This window comes from Euleptes europaea, chromosome 1 (assembly GCF_029931775.1).
Source record: "Euleptes europaea isolate rEulEur1 chromosome 1, rEulEur1.hap1, whole genome shotgun sequence".
In the NCBI taxonomy this organism is placed as follows: Eukaryota; Metazoa; Chordata; class Lepidosauria; order Squamata; family Sphaerodactylidae; genus Euleptes; species Euleptes europaea.
Window position 1 is genome coordinate 85,734,100 of NC_079312.1, and position 22,089 is coordinate 85,756,188.

Consider the following 22,089-nt stretch of genomic DNA (forward strand, 5'->3'; position numbering starts at 1 on the left):
AGGGTTGGCAACCTCCAGGTACTAGCTGGAGATCTGCTATTACAACTGATCTCCAGCCGATAGAAATCAGTTCACCTGGAGAAAATGGCCGCTTTGGCCTTTGGACGCTATGGCACTGTAGTCCCTCTCCTCCCCAAACCATGCCCTCCTCAGGCTCCACCCCCAAAACCTCCCGCCAGTGGCAAAGAGGGACCTGGCCACCCTAAGGAAGCACCTAATTAGAAACAGCTGCCTCCATTAAAGGAGAATCCTTGACTTGGAACCTCTTAACATTTCCTGGGACTTCCCAATGTTTTGTGATTAGACCTAGTCCCCATGTCAGCCATTTTGTGATTGGTACCATCACAGCTATTTTGACATGGTAGCCACTGTCTTCAGGGCCAATGGGCAACAGGGACAGCTGCCCTGGGCTCCTTCTTGGGGGTGGGGCTGACCACCCATGGCCCCACCCACCCCCCAACAGCAGAAAGAAGGAAAAGAGCAGGCTTCCACGACCGCCACTCTCAACCACCCTATCCAGGGCTCGGGCCATTCACTGGCAGCAACAGCCAGTCATGCCTGTCCTGTCTGAGGCTCAGGCAGCTGGCTCAACAGCAGCTGCTTGTGCCCACTCCAAGGCTTGTACAGCCAGATTCTGGCCTCAGCTCACACTAGGGTTTCCAACCTCCAGGTACTAGCTGGAGATTTCCTGCTATTACAATTGCTCTCCAGCAGATAGAGATCAGTTCACCTGGAGAAAATGGCTATTTTGGCAATTGGACTCTATGACATTGAAGTCCCTCTCTTCCCCAAACCATGCCCTCCTCAGCCACCTCCCCAAAAGCCTCCCACCAGTGGCAAAGAGGGACCAGGCAACCCTAGCTCACACCTACCTCACATAGGGCAAGTGCCACTCCTTACTTTGCCCTAGTGGGGGGAGATGGCAGAGAGACCACAGTGGCAGGTGGCAGTGATTCAGGGGGCCCATCCCAGACTTTTGCCTATGGCCCCAGAATTACTAAGACCTTTCCTGATTACTTGTTCTCAAAATTCCTAAAGTGCACACAGGCTCAACAACGTTGAGGACTCCTGATGCAGAGCACTATAAAACTAGCTCAGATTTTGAAGTAGGGGCCAATGGTGAACTTGATTTCTCTTCCTGGCTCTGTACTTTGACCCAGACCACTCTGATTCAGTCACTCGAGCTATGAAATAGGGATAACACCTAACTTTGAAGATCCTTTTTGGATTCATAAAATCATAGAGTTGGAAGGGACCACCAGGATCATCTAGTCCAACCCCCGCACAATGCAGGAAATTCACAACTACCTCCTCCCCACACACACCCAGTGACCCCTACTCCATGCCTAGAAGATGGCCAAGAAGCCTTCCCTCTCATTCTTAGAATAGTAAAGTACAGAAAAACAGCATTCTTTATGATTAATTGTATTATTGCAATGAATAATCTTAGTTATCTTATTTTATTATTCATCAATGCCAGGAAGAAGAGGAAGAGAATTTAATATACTGTCTCTGCAAAATAGTTTATACATACAACATAGGTATTCCCACTGGTATCCTCATAATCTCTAGTTATTTTCATTTTTAAACTGTCAGAATAGGTCTATTAAATTAAACAAATTAATCAGCTACTCATCTCCAGGTAGAGGAAATAACAACATTTTAAACCCCTGCTATTCTCTAAGGACATGCTTGCACGACAAGTGAAGTCACTGGCAATCAAACCTCTGGGGGCACAGTTATATTACCAATCTATGTTAATTGTATACCAATTTAGTGGTAGGGTTGCCTGTAAAGAATCCTGAGATTTTGAAGATGCCGAGAATTCTTAGCAAATACAATTCCTTTAATACATGCACAGATCTGATACCCTGGAGAGAGAGAGAAAGGAATAACTCTTAAACCCCTCTAAGTCTGCAGAGTAGGTATGCTTCCCTCTACTTCTTCAAAAACCTGTTTAACAGATGGAGACAGGAAGCACAGAGTTGAAGGGTGGCACAAAAAGACAGCAAGGAAAGGGGAACATTCATCATGAATACAGTCAATCCATGATGCATGCAGGTATCTTTTAATGGATGAGCCTTTATGCTAAAAGTCCATGTAACTCCATAGAAATTTTCATGGAATGACTTTTACTATAAGAGTTACATGGAGCCCACTCCTTCTGGGCAAGCAAATGATAAAGAAGGTATGGATGGGGAGGAGGGGCAGAAGCAAAACAGGGGATATATATTTTGAAAGAAGAAAAAATAATGCTTCCAGGAGGAAAGATAGATCAATCTGCTTTCCGGTCATAAACAGATCCCCTGCTTTGCATCTGTACATTCTACTGCACCCATCTATAAGGCTGGTCTCTCCAAGAAAGGGTTGCTCCCCGCCACTTGAGCAAAGCATCATGGGAGATACCTGTCCCCGGTTGTATTGGGAGTCATGACAAGAGAGCCTTATAGCAAGGGTGCACTGTCTATATCTTATTTTTAAGTAGAGCCCTATGTTCAATATATTTCAGGAGGATGATTCTGGGGAAGGCAGGTTCAACTTCTCTGCCTACGGGATGGGACCTGCCTGCCTACAAGCCAAGGACGGCATCTCGGTGAAAGGAGCCAACAACAACAACACGGCAAACCCGGCCTCGCCTCCGTCAAAGTCTGCCGATGAAATGCGCAAGCTTTTCGTCCAGCGAGCCAAGAAGATCGATAAGATCTCGCGGATCGGCTTCCCCATGGCTTTCCTCATCTTCAACATTTTCTACTGGATTATCTACAAGATTGTCCGAAGGGAAGATGTACACAACCAGTGAGGGAGGGGTCCGTACACGGAATTCGAGGAAGGCTGGATGGTTGAGAAGGCAAGAAAAATGGTTCCTCTATACACACCATGTGCAATAGCAATGCAGTGATGCATGAATTTAAGAATGTGGCAATATCTATTTTAAAAAGTGGGGCGACTTTTAAAAACAAATATATGAACTGAAGAATACTATAGGGGGGGTGGGCTATGGGATGAAAGCTTTCAAAACTTGAGATGGGGGGAGATTATGGGAGGGGCAAATTGTTTTACAGCATAAGGAAGTTTAGGATTGCTTCGGCAGCAGTCCAGGCAGTGTAATATATTAAATATATATTCATGCTTAATTATAATGCAAAAAGAAATCCTTTTTTAGCCTATTAACAGCTTAGATTCTAAAGCCAATGGAATGATTCATGATTCCATGTGCAAAGAGGACTGCAATTATGCTTAAACCAGACTCTTGCTCTATAAGGCCATACCAGTTTCTAAGCAAGCACGCTTTAAAAAAAGTACAAGCAAAAGAGAAAGTCATATACCTGTATACTTCCCCGTGTTGTTTGCATATGGTTTGAAGATGGAATGGTTTAGGCTGGGAGGGGGGATTTTCAATGAGAAAGGCTCAGGGTTTGCAAGGGTCGGATGAGGGATCGTCGGTTCCCATATTAGAAAGCAATCATTTTATGATCCCCCAAATCTTACATAATATTGACTTAAGGGTCCAATATCCATTTCCGAGTTGTGCACAGTGGACTTTTAAAATCCCCCAATAAACATTCATCTGAAATTAACATTTGGTGCAGCCAGCCACTTTCAAAATTAATGGGAGATGTTCCTGTTGATTTCAAGGAGATACTGGCTGTGCCTTCTGTTTTCAGGACACATGGTGTGGTTTGAGTGGTGGCTTTCAGATGGAGGGGGCAGTCACCTCCCATACCTGTTGACTTCCGTTGGGATCCCCCCAGCGTGATCACCAAGAGAAGAAATGCGACATTTTTTAAAACATCATTCATCTTAAAATGATTGCTGTCTTTCTTTAAGAAAGAAACAAACACTGAATAAGCAAATAGCTACTGCGAGGCATTGAAACAAAACCCACACCCGCCAGGTAGGCCACTTCTGCTCTTTCAAGAGAAGAAAATTTAAAGGAATGCCTGCATATAGGGTGTGGGCATGTGGGTGTGCAAGCAGAAGCAACAGAAAATTAAATTGAATTTATCAATCTGGGTTGGGGAATGGGAAAGGATAGTATATATACAGAAAAGATAACTTATTTTCTGACATTTCATAGCATTACTTATATTCAAAAGGAATTACAGCCCGACTATATTTTTGTAACTCTTTGGTGCTGCATTTCTAGCAAGAAAGAACTTTTGGAGTTCCTCTGCAGTTTGGCATCTGAGGGTATCTTCTCTCCTGCATGGGTTGGGTCCCGTTAATGCTATGTTGCAGAGAAAGAGAAATACTCTTTATGGTTTACATGAACTGAGGGTGAGAACAGCTCCATGGGGGAAGTTAGAACTTAAACGGGAAACCTTTTATGGCAACAGAATGTTTACCAGTGTTTAGGGTGGAGATACGGGTGAAAGAAGAGGAAGGAAATCTGTGCATATGCCTATATGTGGTTGGTGCAATTGTCAAGGCACTAAATTGCTGCTTTTTAGTTAAATTTTTGGCACTTTAGAAAGATAAGATTAAGAGATTCAAAGAGTGGAAAGACAATCAGTTCTCACTGAAATGTTTCCCGTGATATCTGGATTGGTGGATAACTAACTGTAGCCCCAATTAGGGTAGTTCCCCATATTATAACCTGTATAGGGAACAGTAGGATCCCTCTGGTGCTTCTTGCAGCTGACATGTAGTCTTTAGAGGCACATTGCAAAGGTTCAGCTCAGCCACTCAGAACCTGCGTCCAGATTTCTAAAGCATGTTTGATTTCCTTCAGCCCAACAGACAAGAAATTGGTTTCATATTCCAAGAGCAGTAGCAGCCAATGTTTTTTAAAAAATTCAAAACTAGACTCCCTGATTCTTTGCCCATCTATCTGGTGGGTTCAGGAGTCAAGTATCCCTGGATTACAAAATCAAGTCCATATTTATGCCTAGGCCTCCACTGAGGATAAGGGGATCTAAATAAATGTCAGTAGCCTCTATTTAACTTTCAGCATCCCAAGTTACAAGAATCTAGATCTGAAAGAACACTGGGGTTTAAATGACCTCCATCAAGAGATGTGTATCCTATCATTCCTCTGAGCAGGGTCTGAAGCCTTCCTGCAACTTAAGGAACCTCTCTTTGCTTAAGTCAGAGGAAGATTCCTTAGGCTGGAGGAAGGCCAAAGAAACTCCCTCCAGCCTATGTTAGGATATATGCCAGTAACTATCAGGTTAATTTGTGGGGGTGGGGGGAGAGAATTTAGGAAGTATAAGCAGGCTTCACCTCTAACTGTGTCAGCAGAAGGAACAACCCTTCTGTCTGCTGGGCAGCCATACCAACGCCTTTTCATCTTTTTTTCACCTTTGTTTTTAAAAAGTTGCTTCTATTTCACATCGCTGAGCACAATGCTGTCGTTACCCAAATAGCCTGAGGAATGCACAACATATTTGGATGCTCTGATATTTGGATAAAATGCAATGGTGTCTCCCTAGGATTAGAACCGAGACCAGGTTAAAAAGCACAGAGTTGTCTCCCTATAGTTGGGCTTGCCAGTCTGGTCTCTGTCGTGGCTCTCATCAGTCAATGGTGGAGTGAGGAATTTGCTGGGACTCAGAAACTGCATGAGGGTCTCCCGATCAAGTTATACCACCCCTAAGCTTTTGTGCTAATGTGTGGGCTGTGATTGCCCATCCACACTAATGTCCAGTATAATCTAGAAATGCGGATGCCCTAGATATATTAAATGAGAGTGACAGTTTCTGGCAGTGCTTCCATGGCCATAAGAGAGAATTACTTGTATGTTCTCAAGGCTGGTCTTCTTTTTCTTGCATAGTGGGCGGGCGGGGGGGCCCAACAGAAACAGGAAGGCCAACTCAGGCCTTTTATACATTCCCAGTTTTTTCGCATCTAACTTTGTGTTTCTTCAGGGGGGAGGTCAGTTCTGCACGCGTCCTTCTGATGGTCGGTTCAATATCACATGGCTTTAAATGAAGCATTTCTCCCTGTAGTTTAAATCAGCAGCTTTTTGTGCTTCATAAAAACTGGTGTTATATCGAATTGACCACTAGAGGAAGCAAACCACATGCATAACTGGGGGGAAATGGGAAGAATTCGAGGCAAGGAAACTGAGAATGCATAAGAAAGGTCTCAGCCAAGGCCACAAGCACTTGGATCTGTTTCTACATATGGTGAATTCAGATCATTGTGAGCTTTGGACAGATGATAAATGAATTCTAGCACACTTGGTAAGGTCTTGGTAAATGGTGAGATTTAACTGTCTGGTGACACACGGCACTGCAGGACAGCAATAAGCAGGTGGAGGTATGCTGCATGGGAAAACGAAGGCCTTTGCAGGCTTTTGTATTCTGCTCCAGCTCCGCCATTCATAGAACCTAAACCTCAGTCCCCCACCCCCTCGACTGACAAAACCTGTGTTCCAAAGAAAGCGCGTGTACCCGTCTTTGAAACCGAAACCATTCCACCACAGTCACTGTTAGGAGCCAAAGACTGCTTTGTGAGTCCTGCCTGGAGCCCACAGCTGCCGCTGGGCTGAGCTTGCTTGTCCATTCGCTGAAGCATGTATCACCTGTTGTGCATTGTCAGGGCTCTCCTTCGCAATGCATTCCTGCCCGGAGTCAAGGAGCAGATGGAGGGAATTCCCCTACCTGCCCTGTCTGACACGAGAGCAGACTGTACAGCTACCGTTACAGCCTCCCCGCTGCCCTTGCAAAAGCCCAGGGAAAACCCCTGGCTGCCTTTCTCTTTCTTTACTGGCGTGAAATGGAGGCGAGGTTCACCTTGGCCCAGAGGCTACAGACCAAGACGCATTAAGTAGCGGTTTGCACGGCTGCCTGCCTGCTCTGTATTCAGACTTGCCTGGCTAGGTTTACATTGACTGAGCCATGTTTCCTCAGGTGTAACGCCACAATCTTAAATGGAGGTCAAGGCAAGGCTGAAGGCCATTTTCGGAACAGAAATTGTTTTTGTTGGGGTTCTTTCTGTTTGCTTTGGGAAGTGAGGGTATTCCAGCCAGTTAACAGACTACAGAGATTGTGGGTGTGAAAGCCCTTCTTCCCAGCAGAGGTTTGTGGATTTCCCACCTCTATAAACAGCATATAATACCTGCTTAGGTTGCCATGTACAGTCTATTTTAAAATGGCTCCCTTTCACATTTGGCTCTGTATTAAATTGTGGAACTTCCTGCCCCGAGATGTGGTGATGGCTGCCAACTTGGATGGCTTTAAAAGGGGAGTGGACATGTTCATGGAGGAGAGGGCTATCCATGGCTACAAGTCAAAATGAATACTAGTCATGATGCATACCTAGTCTCTACAGATATCAGAGGAGCATGCCTATTATATTAAGTGCTGTGAAGCACAGGCAGGATTCTCCTGCTGCAGTCCTCTTGTTTGTGGGCTTCCTAGAGACACCTGGTTGACCACTGTATGAGCAGATTGCCAGAACTGATGGACCTTGGTCTGATCCAGCAGGGCTTTTCTTGTGTCCTTATTCACAACTTTGTGAGTAACACATCACAGACTAACAGACATTTGTAATGTCACTTGTGCAAATGCCCTTAGATTCATCACATGTCATCCAGCATCACCTATTTCAATACGGCTGGAAGGATTGTTCTGCATTACCTTGGGTTAAAATCACGGATATAGCCCTATGAATTGAGTATTCTCCATTTTAAAGTTCTGTCTTACAATCTGGTGATGGTTCACACAGAGTCAGGCTCAAGGGTCTCAGTGCCAGCCCAGTGGCACAGGACCTGATCCTGACCCATACAGCAGACGTCAATGAAGCTGAAGCCAGTGTTTGTCCCTGGTCCTGGGGAACCATCAGTGCCAGGCAAGGATGTTTACAAACTTTACAGGCCTTGTAAAGTTTTGTGAGGAAGAGCACAAGCTGAAGCCATGCACAGCTTTCAAAAATCGACGGGAAAGGCCCGGTGACCCAATCAACAGTGCAGCATTGCTCCCAAATTTTAATCGCAAGCATGAAGCCAAAGCTATGGCCTTAACTGTCAGGCTCAACTCTCTCTCTCTCCATAGTGGCATAGGGTTACCAGCCCCACCCTCCCACCCCCCAGGTGAAGCTTGGAGATTTCCTGGAATTACAACTGATGTACAGACAACAGAGATGAGCTTCTCTGGAGAAAATGGCTGCCTTGGAGAGTGGACTCATGGCATTAGACTGGGCTGAGGTCCCTTCCCACTGTAAACCCTGCCCTCTTCAGGCTCCACCCCAAAATCTCCAGGAATTTCTCCACCCAGGTCTGGCAACCCAGCTAAAATGGGTGTATTGGATCTGGGGCTTTTATCCTTAATGTCACTTAGTTTGTAGCAGAATGATTCTCTCCAGTTCCAATGATTCTCTCCAGAGAGCCAGCGTGGGGTAGTGGTTAGGAGCGGTGGACTCTAATCTGGAGAACTGGGTTTGATTCTCCACTCCTCCACATGAGCGGCGGACTCTAATCTGGTGAAGCAGGTTGGTTTCCCCACTTCTACGCATGTAGCCAGCTGGGTGACCTTGGGCTAGTCACAGTTCTCTTCGAGTTCTCTCAGCCTCACCTACCTAACAAGGTGTCTGTTGTGGGGAGAGGGAGGGAAGGAGCTTGTAAGCCAGTTTGATTCTCCTTAAAAGGTAGAGACAGTCGGCATATAAAAACCAATTCTTCTTTGTTCCGCAGCAGCAGGATTAGACGCTCCTCAGCGCACAAAGTATGCTTTGGCAATTCTGCCCTTACACTTGTGCCAGGCTGTGAAGGGGAAGAGGGGAATCAAGGTCCCTGAGTACACCCCCCTGTATTTATCAAGCCTCTTCATTATTTTGAAAGATAATTATAGTGATCCGTTATCCTTCAGAGCATTATGGATTAGCACCAGCACTGAAATTGTCATGCAATAATTTTAAGAATCACTCCAGTGTACCCTGGATTGAAGCCTAGTTTAGGCCTTTCATGCTTCTCACTCTCATTAATGGGGTTTACACTTCTGAGCTTGAGGCGGTTTGGAGAATCATGTCAGTTGTTGCAAGTTGCCTCATCTGAGACAGTTTGCAGTGTTTTATTTATTCTGTTGCCTTGTTATAGTCTTTTCCAGGCCCGATCCTTTCATTATTAGGGTTGCCAACCTCCAGGTAAAAGCTGGAGATCTCCTGCTATTACAACTGATCTCCAGCCGATGGAGATCAGTTCACCTGGAGAAAATGGCCACTTTGGCAACTGGACTCTATGGCATTGAAGTCCCTCCCCCCAAAAACCCCGCCCTCCTCAGGCTCCCCCCAAAAAACCGCCTGCCAGTAGCAAAAGAGGACCTGGCAACCCTATTTATTATAAACTTCACATGACCAAAGGTCTTGAGCATAAAACCGAGATCACACAGACAAACCAATATAACATGACAGAACAACAACAAAAAGATCCTATATCAATAAAATACATATATCTCACAAAATCTACAACACATTAGAAAGTAAGATATAACAATGAGCCTATACAATTTCTCATAAAATCACAAAACTGTAGTCATTTTAGCAACGTTTTAGGGAGATCACTATTGTCAGATATTTTGCAACAGATCAGGTTATTTGTTGATCATGATCTGCTAATAATAACAGTACCACCCAGGGCTTGACAAAGAGCTGGTACTGGACAAAATAGGTAAAACCCAGAGGGCTCTGGGAGCGACCATTGGTCACAAAAAAGCAAAACACGGTCTACAGCCTCTAATGCCCCAGATACACAATCACAACAACGTTCTGAGAATGGCACTTTAGCGAATTGTCCTCTTATTTCTGCAGTCGGCAGGACATTCAATCTGGTGAGTGTAAAAGCACGCCTATGACTAGGCATTGTAATCCAGGCCTGATCTGTACATGCAGCAGAATGAAATGAATGGTAGGCAACTGAACGGGTGGAATGGACAGCACCACTCCAAAGTACATGTGAGGAATGGCATTTCTGTTCCCCTATTAGAAAAACTCCCTGCAGGTGGAAAACTACCACGTCAAAGAGCAGGCTGGTCTAGAATTTTTCTCCTTGCTGTGCTAGGTGTTCCCCTCCCCCCCAAATTTTACACAGGAAGAAATAGTATACCCTGCCTGCAGCCAGAGGTGATATAGCCCATTCTACCACCCCATTCGGATGCATGTATAGACTGCTAGTCCCCCCCAACCCCCCCAAAAAAACATTCATTGTGCCATCATAACACCAGTCTCCTAAACTTAGCAGTCAGTGGACATCAACTGAGCTCCCCTTCTACTTGGAAAAGCTTCTGATAGGATTGAAATCAGAGGGGATGGATTCCCATTATGCTCACTTCGGAATAGCTTCCAAGAACCAATGACAAGGACGAAAAGCCTTTAACTGAGAGCAGACGGAATCAGGCCATAATGAGATTTCTTGTTCATCTCCCTTTTCATGGCAGTGCCTTTTATTGACCTTCCTCTTCCCACTCAACTGTTTTATTGTGTCTGTAAATTGTAGGCAGCAATTAGATAAGAGAAGCAGCACACAAAGGGAGATTGTTGGCAGAGCAACAGGAAGAAAGGGTCCTCTGCTGTCTGCTAATTCAAAGCACCACCATCACAATAGGCTTGCTGTCTGCGTTGAAAGGAGGTGTCCTCTCCCAACGTGGCTGAAAGAAATAACCTGCTGAAACAACAGATAGAACACTAACGCCAGCAGTAGCATTAAATCCCTGTTAAGAGAGCTTATGTGCTGAAGCAGCACAATAACGTATTGGCAAGTATACCTGACAATACCGGGAGTGCCTGTAGATGTTTGGGGAGGGGGATTTGGGAGACAAGCCCACGCTGCCTGGGGCACACCTATCAGGTCACAGAAGTGCAAGAACGATCCGGACTGCTGGTATGCTATTCTAAGCTTTGTCCTGGCACGTGGCGGAGTCTGAGGCAGCCTGTGCTGACAGTCAAAAGTCTAGGAAGGAAAGCCTACCGGGACCTTTAGGCTGTTGGGTGGTGAGGAATTAGGAGGCTATAGCTGAAGGGGGGTGCTTAAGGCACAGCAAGCTGCAGGCCATGGGGTCAGGATGCTGCCAGGTGTACACAGAAAGCCTTGCCAAGCAAGAACTCAATTTGGACTTGGATCCAGACTGAAGGAAGTTTCTACCAATTCCTCCTTCCTACTGCAGACCTTCCTCAGATTGCTCCTTGTGGTCTCCTGTCCTCGAAGAGGAGCATAGGATAGGAAAGTTAGTTTGGATTTGACCCTTTACCTTACCTTATCAGTAATGGACTCCCATATACTTTGTTCAGGTCTCTGTTAATATCTCAAAATGGATTTTCCCCCCACTAAAACCTGGTCCTACTTTAATGTTTAGCTGTGCATGCTAGATGCTGCCTGCTTGAACAGTCTTCCATGCAGAGCCAAAGGAAAACCCCATCCGGCATAGACATGCAGCGACAGATGAAGCTGACTGCATTGACAGTGCCAGTTACCTGTTCAAGAGTAGGAGGGGTCCAGGCACCCTCCTCCAACTCATCAGATGATCACCATTGCCAGTCCCAACAGCATCCACCATCTGATCTGTAAGCGAATCATCACAATGTCTTCGGGGGGATAATTGAACAGACCTATTGAAATTCTTGGATCCACTCACATGATGTTAGTTCATCCACATACAACAATCTTGCATAGTCAGTGCACGTATGGGGGAAGGTGGGCTCAAACCAGCTTGTACCCATTGGCCCCACCTCCATGTGCAGTCAGCATTACTTCTGCAGAGGCTACATGTGTGCAGACTGTTTATAGGCGTAGCGACTATGTAAAAAGCAGGGTTCCCTGATCCCATAGGCAAAGCCCACATGCATAGGCGCTTGCAGAAGTTATGCTGAATGCGCATGGGGCTGGGGACAGTGAGTGTGATCTAGCACTCCCCCAAATGCACATGTGCATTTTGTTATCGCACTTCTAATGCATATCCAATCCTATCATTAAAGCAACTTAGGGAGCTGCTGTAGCATAGCAGCTAAAAATCTGAGCTGGAGATCAGAAAGTCCCTGCTTTTAAATCACCCTGCATTCATGAGACGGCTTGAAGCCCCTTCCTCTTAGTTTTAGCTCCGTATCTGGAATTTGGGGGATCGTTCTGACCTATTTTATGGAGTTGTTACAAAAAGATAATAAATGTTAAGTATTCTTATACATCTGGAAATCAATATATTCAGGAAAGAACTCAAATCAGAGACTCGGAGTCCAGCAATCTTTATACAAGAGTTCTCACAGAAACCTATATCCGAGTGCTCTGTTTCATTTAAAAATAGATTACAGTATTTCATTTTATAACCTTTCAGTTCATTTGCAATTTGATCACCATGATTTATTTCATTCATATTACGGTACAATATGAACGTTTTTAATATTAAAGCAACTTCTCTCCAGGGGTATCTGTGGTATTAGCGAGAATGATTAAACCAGTACTAATTAAAAGTAGATATATTTTAAACGTGAGATTTTTAAATAATCTTTTAAAAAACAATTTTGTGAGAAAATCAGATAGGAACCAAGGTTTTTTTTTCCCCTTCTGGAAACCACACAGCTGCATGCCAAAGAGAGATTTCTACCAGTACCAAATATCAAAAATTCATCCGTTCACTCAGATCACATTTGTACTCCAATATTTACAAAGTACTGAGTTGTTAATAATAGTTCTTGAGCTTTTTAACCATGCCTTCCAGTTTTTATAAGGCAGTTCCAATAAAACATCCTATCTGTGTAATGCATTCTACCGCTACCAAGTTGTTTTCTTATATGAGCAGCTGCACGTATGAGCATGTATTCACAAATCTCTGTATCAATAAAATGGATGCACTTAAGGAACATCCATTTATACATCCTATTCTAAACACCCCTCAAGACCATATCAAATGGCCCCCTCTATGATCTCAGTGCTGAAACTCAGGGTTCAGATTTGGCCCCAGATCCTACTGATAAAAATCAGGAAGTGATACTTGTGAGAACCAGTGCAATGACATGCCTATGAATTCTAACCAAGCATATTCCAGTAACAAGCCAGAGATGAGGAACATAGGGTCATCATATTGCATTTGCTGCCAAACTAGGTAGAATCCACACACCACTGGATTTTGTACTATTGTAATTATGCCTCTCTAGACAGGAACATCCAGGAGATAAATTGCTACAACTGAACCACAATATCCAAATCCCATGTAGATTCAGTTGCAGACACCGTGAGAAAGGAATCATAGAGCTGGAAGGGACCACCAGGGTCATCTAGTCCAACCCCCTGCACAATGAAGGAAACTCACAACTACCTCCCCCCGCACACACACAGTGACCAGAAGATGGCCAAGATGCCTTCCCCTCCAAAGTGAGCATAATGGGAATCCATCCCCTCTGATTTCAATCCTATCAGAAGCTTTTCCAAGTAGAAGGGAATGGGAGCTCAGTTGATGTCCGCTGACGGCTCAGTTTAGGAGACTGGTGTTATGATGGCGCAATGAATGTTTTGCAAGGAGTATCCTTGCATGCACGGGAAGGCTACCAATGGTCCTGACCCCTCTACTGTTGTTGTAATGATTTTCAGGTGTTTGTGTATTTTCTCCTAGCTAAAGGTCAGTGTCCTGAGGCAGTGATTTTTAAAGCTGGCGAGTGGTGTAGTGGTTATGAGTGGTGGACTCTAATCTGGAGAACCGGGTTTGATTCCCCACTCCTCCACATGAAGCCATCTGGGTGACTTTGGGCTAGTGGTCACCGTTCTCTCAGAACTCTCTCAGCCCCACCTACCTCACAAGGTGTCTGTTGTGGGGAGAGGAAGGGAAGGAGGTGGTAAGCCTCTTTGATTCTCCTTAAAAGACAGAGAAAATCAGCATATAAAAACCAACTCTTCCTCTTCTTCCTTTATTTAAGACATTATATTTTAAAAAACTGTACTTCATAAAAAAATAATGTTTTTCAGAGAACAAAAATTTGACTTTTTCATCTTTTTTTTTTGAAGTGCCAAGGTGATGCTGTGTTCCCAGTTTCAAATTGTATAGGAAACTTCAGTAAAAATGGACAGGCCAGCATCTTTAAAAAAATCATTAGAAGTCTTCCAGTTAAGGCAAAGACAAAGATATAAACAAAAAGTGAACAGATGTCAGAGTTACTCACAAAGGAAGCTAAGCATGTAAACCCATAAAGACTATTAAATGCTAAGTTAATCATACCAAATGCAACACACGGACACACGAAGCTGCCTTATGTTGAATCAGACTCTTGGTCCATCAAAGTCAGTATTGTCTACTCAGACCGGCAGCGGCTCTCCAGGGTCTCAGGCCTTTCACATCAACTACTTGCCTAGTCCCTTTAACTGGAGATGCCAGGGATTGAACCTGGGACCTTTTGCATGCCAAGCAGATGCTCTACCACTGAGCCACGGCCCCTCCCAGTACCCTAGACCCAACCAATTTAGGGCCTTCAACATTAAGCATATAGCTATTATCTGAATCTGAAACAAAGGAAAATATTTTAAAGCATTTTAATGCATTTATCATATGGAGAGTAACCTTTCATGTACAATAAATGAAAAGGCAAATTCTTCATAATCCCTCATCCTACAATGCCTTGTATCAGGATTCAGTCCCAAAAAATTGGTGCTGTTTTCCATTGCCTACCAATTTCTAAACTTCTCTTGAATTGATTTTACTAGTTATATAACACTACCAATGGGCACGGCACTTTACAGAGTAACCTAAGCAGAAGACAGGTGCTCACGGTCACTATTTCCAGGGGAGAATACTGCCAGGGGGTGGGGGAGGAGTGAAGGAAACCAGAGTTAGGTGTGCAAATTCAGCTGGATGTCCTTAGACCTGCTTTCTGTAGGTCTTTTGTTTGTTTGTTTGTTTGTTTGGCCATCAAGTCACATCTGACTTATGGCGACCCCATAGGGTTTTCAAGGCAAGAGACATTCAGAGATGGTTTGCCATTGCCTGCCTCTGCCTCACAACCCTAGTATTCCTTGGAGGTCTCCCATCCAAATACTAGCCAAGGCTGACCCTGCTTAGCTTCTGAGATCTGATGAGACCAGGCTAGCCTGGGGCTATCCAGGTCAGGGCTCTGTAGGGCATAGAATCCAACTGTTTAAACCAAGGTGGATTTTTAGCAGAACCCTAAACTGAGTTTTATACGCTTCTCAATCTAGCGATGTTAACAGGCTTAGATGGGTGTAAGTCTGTTTAGGATTCACTGTTTGAGGTGTGATTTGAAGAATGAGAGAGAGGTGAGATGATGTAGCTTGATAATTTTGTAGGAGACAATATTTATTTATGTAGGATTCGTTTGCAATCAGTAGACCTCAGGGACGTTCCTCCTTCCAAATGCCCAACATTAGCGTGACTTCAAGACCAGATTAAGACATGCTGAGGCCCCATAACATTACCCCTCAAAAGTGTGTTTAATAATATAGTAAAATAAATTTATGTAGAGGCCTCTAATAACCTGAGGCCCTAAACTGTAGCTTCCTTCGCTTGTGTGTAAAGCCAGCTCTGCTTGGCTTCTTTGTGCACATCCACGTAGCTGGTGTCCAGAAGAAGAAGAAAAACAGTTCACAGCCTATCATTGCAACATCAAACACCCATTCTTTGGAGAAGGCCACATTTTGTGTTTAGATACAAAGCAATTGGTGAGACTCAGCACCCCTTGATTTGATGAGTTCTCCCCATTGCCCTGGCCTATTACGGTATGTCTGTTCTCCTGCCTGAATCAATTTTGCTCAAGGCATTTTCCCCTCAAGCTAAACTTGTAAGACACGTGGATTGACACCATCGGCAGTAACCCTGGCACGGCGCAGAGGCTCCCCATTTGAAACTAATCACTTTGCATCACTGAATTGATTTCTTTTTTCTTCACAGCCTATTCTGCCCTTTCTGCTAAAGGAAAAACAAGTCTTCTGGGTTATCTCCTGAGGCATTGGAGAGGGAGGGTAAAATCAGTTAGAGAAAGCAACTAAGATGAAAGGGCAGTTGGGGTCAGGGAGAAACAATCCCAGGAAAGAGGCATCCAGGAATAAAGCTGTAATTGGAGCATAGCCAGAGATCCTTTTCTTGGAGCAAGGGGTTCATCTTATCTTTCGCCACTGACAATCACATCTCTAAGTCTGTATGGTTGTAGAGCAAGCCTCCATAACCTCACACACTACAGTGAAAGCACATATTTCCTACATGTATGTGCGTACAATTGTTTGTAAGAAAGAGCCAACACAGGTTCACTTTATAAATGAAACCAGGGACCAGTAACTGGATAAATGTGTGGTTTCAATCACACCTTGAGCTGTTTATGCATTGAATGCAACATGAGAATTACTCAATGAAAATGTGAGGAAAACTCAAGTGTACATTGTACATGGATTGTACGTGCATTCGCTGTAATGTGTGAATAAGGCTTTTGATGCTCATTAAACAATGTTACCCAAAACAATATGACCGGGCCATTGCCAATCCAAACAGCCTGCTATCATTTCCTCATTCACCATCATTGAATAATATATAGTGATAGTGTGGGCAACTGAAGGCATTTACTATCCATGAGACTGATAACTTTGTGAACTCATTTCTGGACACAATGTTCCAGATTACGGTGTTCATCTGCATACAAAATCAAGGCTTCCTTGGGAACCGCAGGTTTGTTAAAGTGCTAAGAAGGCTGCTAGAAATCCACCAATTTCTTCATCAAACTACAAGGATCCGGCTTTCTGGGTTACAACTGAACTTGTTCGAAGCTGATTTAAGTCAGCAGTGTGGATATACCTTATGTGGCAGAATGCTTTTGCTAAGATAAAGAGGCAACCCCAAATAGTAATGTCACTTTGTCCATCATAGCTCTCAAACCATACTGTGCTATCCAAGTCTTTCAGAGCATTCTGAAATCTGATGATAGTCCAACACAGCTGGTTTGGAGACAATGGTGCAATTGGGCGTGTAAGCAGTCACACCTATAGCAACATCTTGCATCTCAAATTAATCCAGAGAATGGGAACGTCAGGTTGATTATGCAATGTGCAAAAATGCTCATTAGCCCTCCATTTCCAACCATTTAGAAACCATTTACCCAGGTTCACTGCTGTTACTAGGGCTCTATGCTATTTCTATTTCAGTGCTAGGGCTTAACTCAAAACTTCTACATTTGTATTTTGGTGCGCTTTGCTAATTCTTAGATTTAATAGAAGTTTTGCCTCTTAAGGTCAGAATCACAGATGGGGTTGGATTCAATGATCAATCAATGGAAAGCGCCAGAAGATGCAGATTTTTCCCTTGTTCCCTTCCTTTCCCAGCAGTCCTTTCTGACTGAGGGAAAATTAACCCCTAAAGTTGTGGGACCTGCAGGGTCTAATAGTCATGTGGGTTGGGGCTCTGCACTGAGAAGGGATAAGGGAGGAAATTGCCCTGCCCTCCCTCTTCTGTCTGTGCCCTTCTCAGTACAGCCCTACCATGCATATGGCTATTTTCCCCCATGGGTCCCATGATGCTGGTACCCAAGTTTCCCAGGGTTGGAAAAGACTTCTGGGGTGGGTAACAAGGGTAACATCCACAGTACTTATACCCATGGATCCTTGGATCAGCCCAGTCAAAGCATCTTTCAAGATGTGGGGAAAGGGCTTTATTGAACAGAAGCTACACAGTTTTAGTAGGAGTGTCAGGTGTGGTAGTTTTGATGTCTCTAACAAATCACATTTTTTTTCACATGTGAGCGTATAGAGAGGGACCTTCTACCTAATCAGTATCGTAATAAGAGATTTAGTTATTTAGATTCCACCTCCTTCCATGTTTGAGATATGCAGACTTGGAGAACTGCTATCTTCCCTAGCAGATGACACTGCAAAACAGCATCTAGATCTTTAATTTGCAAACAAACATTTCAGCCTTGACATTTTTGAAGAGCATCACTGTTTCATAGAAGATGGATGAACAGGACTGCAGCTGTTTCACGTGAATTCTCCAAATGGCCTGGGCTCACTCTGCCCCCCAATATAGCTACCAGTGGCAGCCCTTTTTGGAAGGGAGCAGCACTACTTCACCAGCCCAAACTTCACTGCCAGGAAGAAGGAAGAAATATGGATCATCAACAAGTCTGGGAATGAAGAGCGAACACTAATTTCTTTGGTTCTTGTAGGTTATCCGAGCTGTGTGACCATGGTCTTGGTATTTTCTTTCCTGACGTTTCGCCAGCAGCTGTGGCAGGCATCTTCAGAGGAGTAACACTGAAGGACAGTGTTTTCTTCATTTCATTACATTTCTACCCTGCCCTCCCCAGTCCAAAGGCCAGGCTCGGGGCGGCTCACAAAGATACCCCGTATAATAAAAACAGAATAAAACCAATAAAAATTAAAGCAGCCCAAATACAATCTAATACATAAGGAGAAATATATCCAATGGTGCCAAAAAACAACAACAGATATCCTAACTAAGCTGTCAAGCTAGATCAGGACTGCTGAAGAAGAAGGCCCAGGAAGCCGCAGAATCCCAAGCAAGGAGAGATCAGAGGAGCCTGCCTATTGCATTAGATGCTTTGGAACACAGGCAGGACAATGCTGCTGCAGTCGTCTTGTTTGTGGGCTTCCTAGAGGCACCTGGTTGGCCACTGGGTGAACAGACTGCTGGACTTGATGGGCCTTGGTTTGATCCAGCATGGCCTTTCTTATGTTCTTATAAATCATCCTCCAGATGTCACCTAAAGTGGTTGTAACCATTCTCACAATTTCTTACTAAAATTATGGAAAAGAATCAATTTTAATAGGCAGTGGCATCTCAGGCTGTACTGAAGCACCATCATACATAAGATTAGGTTTCAGTAACCATGTTGATTGAGCTCCAAAAGCTAGTTGCTGGCAAGCTGTGGTGCCATCCTGGCTGGCTGGCCAGCCAGCCAGCACATTGCTTTTCATTCTACGTGTCCAGGAATCCAACATAAAATGACATAGTAGAGACTGAATATTCTCTAACAAGGAAAGGATGACAAGAAGCTATGGGTACCAGGTAAAATTGAATGAGGCTAAAGCTGGCAAGAAAAACACAAGAGCCAATAAAAAAAAATGTTTTCCCCTAAGTCCAAAAATATAATATGATTCCAGGACAGTAAAATAGCAAATCATTCTGCAGTAAGTGCGTGTGTGTTAAGTGCCATCAAGTCGCTTCCGACTCATGGCGACCCTATGAATCAGTGTCCTCCAAAATGTCCTATTATGAACAGCCTTGCTCAGATCTTGCAAATTGAGGGCTGTGGCTTCCTGTATAGAGTCAATCCATCTCTTGTTGGGCCTTCCTCTTTTCCTGCTGCCATCAGCTTTTCCTAGCGTGATTGTCTTTTCCGATGACTCTTGTCTTATAATATGACCAAAGTACGACAGCCTCAGTTTAGTCATTTTAGCTTCTAGGGTCAGTTCAGGCTTGATTTGATCTATATCTGCAGTAAGAACATTCTCTAATTGTGAACTTCCTTGGTACTTTTTGGTACACAGGGTCAAATGCTGCTCCCACATGATCTTAGAAGCTGTAACAATCAATACAAATGGCAGCATTACTGAATCATGAACATCTTTCACTTAACATAAGTCTAGTGGCTGTTGAGAGGGCATAGTAAATGGCAAGTCCCAAGAAGTCTTCTGGTCCAGGGTGGAGGAAATGTTAGTACTTTGTTATTTGGTAACAGAATGAATTTCTCCCACAATAACTTGAACGGTGAATAAACTGGTATAGAAGCTATTGAATTGTATCAGATTGTGAAGTCACAACAACTCCAACACTTCCAGTACCATTGTGCTGAAGTGGAATAGAATAGAGACATGCCTCTTAGAATATTTGTCAGATTTAGTGGATTGGATTCTCTTCTTGGTCCTGCATTTGAGAGTCGGGTGATGAATCTTTGGTCATACAACTGGGCAATTCCACTCAAAGCTTTAAACAAAATATGTAAAACAATCACAAAAATTGTGTGCCCAAGTTTCCCACTTAAACAGCTGCCCAAACAACAGATTGATACTAATAGCAGGGATACAAAGTTGTATACATAGCCATTCAAAGAACACACATTAAGCCATAACCAACTGCTGAAGAAACTCTGAGTTGACAAAAACTGGGTTGGTCATCCCTGCATGCTTACTTAAACAATGGGCCAAAGTTATCCAGGACACCAGTCTCTTTATGGGTATCTGCATATGGCAAATATCAAAAGAATGTTTTGCATTCAGCCAAGCTAGATGGGTAGGTGGAATCCATGCTGTGTGGACTCCATATCACAAGCAGAAATCCACATGGGACAAGTGGAACAGAAAGACTGCTGCATTTCTGGTCAGAGCCTCTGTCTAGAATGCATACGAGAAGTAAGTTGGGGAACTGCGGGTGGGGAGAGGAAGGAGAGAGGTTTGTACTTGCTCCTCCTTCCTGCTACAGACTCCCACTTTGCTCCTGGCACTGTTCCTTCAGGTCTACTGACTCACAGGAGCACAATTGCAGGGGGTCACAGACAGTTGCAGTGAGATGGGGGGGGTGAGTGGGGAAGCTGCTTTCCTCTAGCAGGACTCCAGCTGTGCTGCTTAGGATCCAAGCCAAAGTTTACCCTGTTGGGGGTTTTTGCAGGTTTAAAATGCAGCACAGCAAACAGAGTTCAAAACCTGCCAGGTTGCTGCCTGCAGTAGGAAAGAGGAGAAAATATGAAAGCCATTTATTTATGGAGTAATGATGCCAACCTTAATACAGAATGTAACTGAATAATGGACTCCGGATTTGCCTTGGGTATTCGGGGCATACATTCTACTCAATGAGAACCAATGATGGTGCAGCTAATAAGGTCCAAATTTTTCACAAGCTTGTTGTGCCATTGCTTTTTAGTTGTAGCTGGTTACCCATCTTGTTTTTTGTTGTTGTCGTCGTTCTGCCTTGTACATTAAGGCCAGGCCACCTGCTTAAGAGTACTTCTCAGTTCCAGCTCCCTCCCCATCAGCAATGGACAGTAGCTGAGGAAATGTGTAGCAAAGGGGCTTTCACTTTGAAGATTTACTTCTTCTGCATTCATCTTTTCTTGTAGCACCATCTTGAACGCACCAGATTTGGGCCTGATCAGATAACCAGCTCACGTAGCTTAATATGTCTACTTTAAGAGCCTGTTGAAAAGCTCCAAATACCGCAGCACTGAGAAATCTAAGCAGATGTAGATGCGATCAGTGTCTCAATAGGAGACCATCGGGAGCTTCATATAAGCCACTGTGAGCTTTCCAATTTTCTTTCAATTAACAGCTGTTCTGAAACAAACCTTCCTCATTTTAGATTTATTCTGTTATTTCCTCCTGCATATTCATAGCAGTGTGCACTATCCAAATCCTGGCTTCCATTGTCTTTTTTTTTTTTTTTTTTTTAGGAGACACCTGCAGGGTTGGCAAAGCTTGAAAGTTGACCTTAATTTCTTTTCAATTACATTTTCTTAAGAATACATGCCAATTTCCAGGCTGTTCTTAAGCTACCGAGTGGAAGTCAACAAGCAAGCGTTTCCTTCATTCCCAGTGAATTAGAGAGAAAATGCCATCATTCTTATTTAAAGCCCCAGTTGCAGACTTTGGAAACCTGCACCAGATTCTTCTTGCTCTTTGCTGTATTATTTGCAGTCATATCAACAGTATCCACCTATACTTTTCACTCTAAACAGTGAGCTATGATGACAGACTCAAACAGTACAGAGGCATTGCCTGTTTTAGCATCATGTAGCACTTCATTAACCAAACATGGTTTCCTGTTCTGTTGAAGGTTGAGTCAGATTCAAATCAAATCCACAGCTTTAATAGCCAGCATGGAACAAAATTAGCTGAGACTATTTGATAAGCAGCACCATGCATTATTATCTAGTGCTGAACTGTATCACTCCAGACAGTAGAGTAGATGTCTTAATGTTTCCCTTTAAAACACACACACAGACTCACAACTCCAACCCTAGGCCTTTCCTCGATATAGCTTTGTATGTGCTGAAAGTTAATAAATCATTACATTTAACAATCTGAAGTAGAATAGCCCAGCAATAGGTGTCATGAAATTGTACTGATTGTCTATTTCACCTCTGATTCCATCTATTAGAGGGTGTATAAATTACTCACCCTGAGACATAAGCACCTGAGCTATCCCACTGCGCAATGGAACAAAC

At 43.8% G+C, this 22,089-nt stretch overlaps 2 protein-coding genes across 3 annotated transcripts in view; both read left to right on the top strand.

Annotated features, from left to right (window-relative positions):
• Positions 1–2,813, top strand: part of GLRA1 (glycine receptor alpha 1) — an 88,512-nt gene extending 85,699 nt beyond the window's left edge. Inside the window, exon 9 of one of the 2 annotated variants that reach the window (XM_056866915.1) lies at positions 2,486–2,813. In XM_056866915.1, coding sequence (XP_056722893.1) covers positions 2,486–2,800 — 315 coding nt within the window. In that variant the 3' untranslated portion in view covers positions 2,801–2,813. The remainder of the gene's footprint in view (positions 1–2,485) is intronic. The other variant, XM_056866916.1, reaches the window with a different exon arrangement.
• Positions 1–22,089, top strand: part of ATOX1 (antioxidant 1 copper chaperone) — a 250,087-nt gene that overhangs the window by 144,665 nt on the left and 83,333 nt on the right. The window lies entirely within an intron of this gene.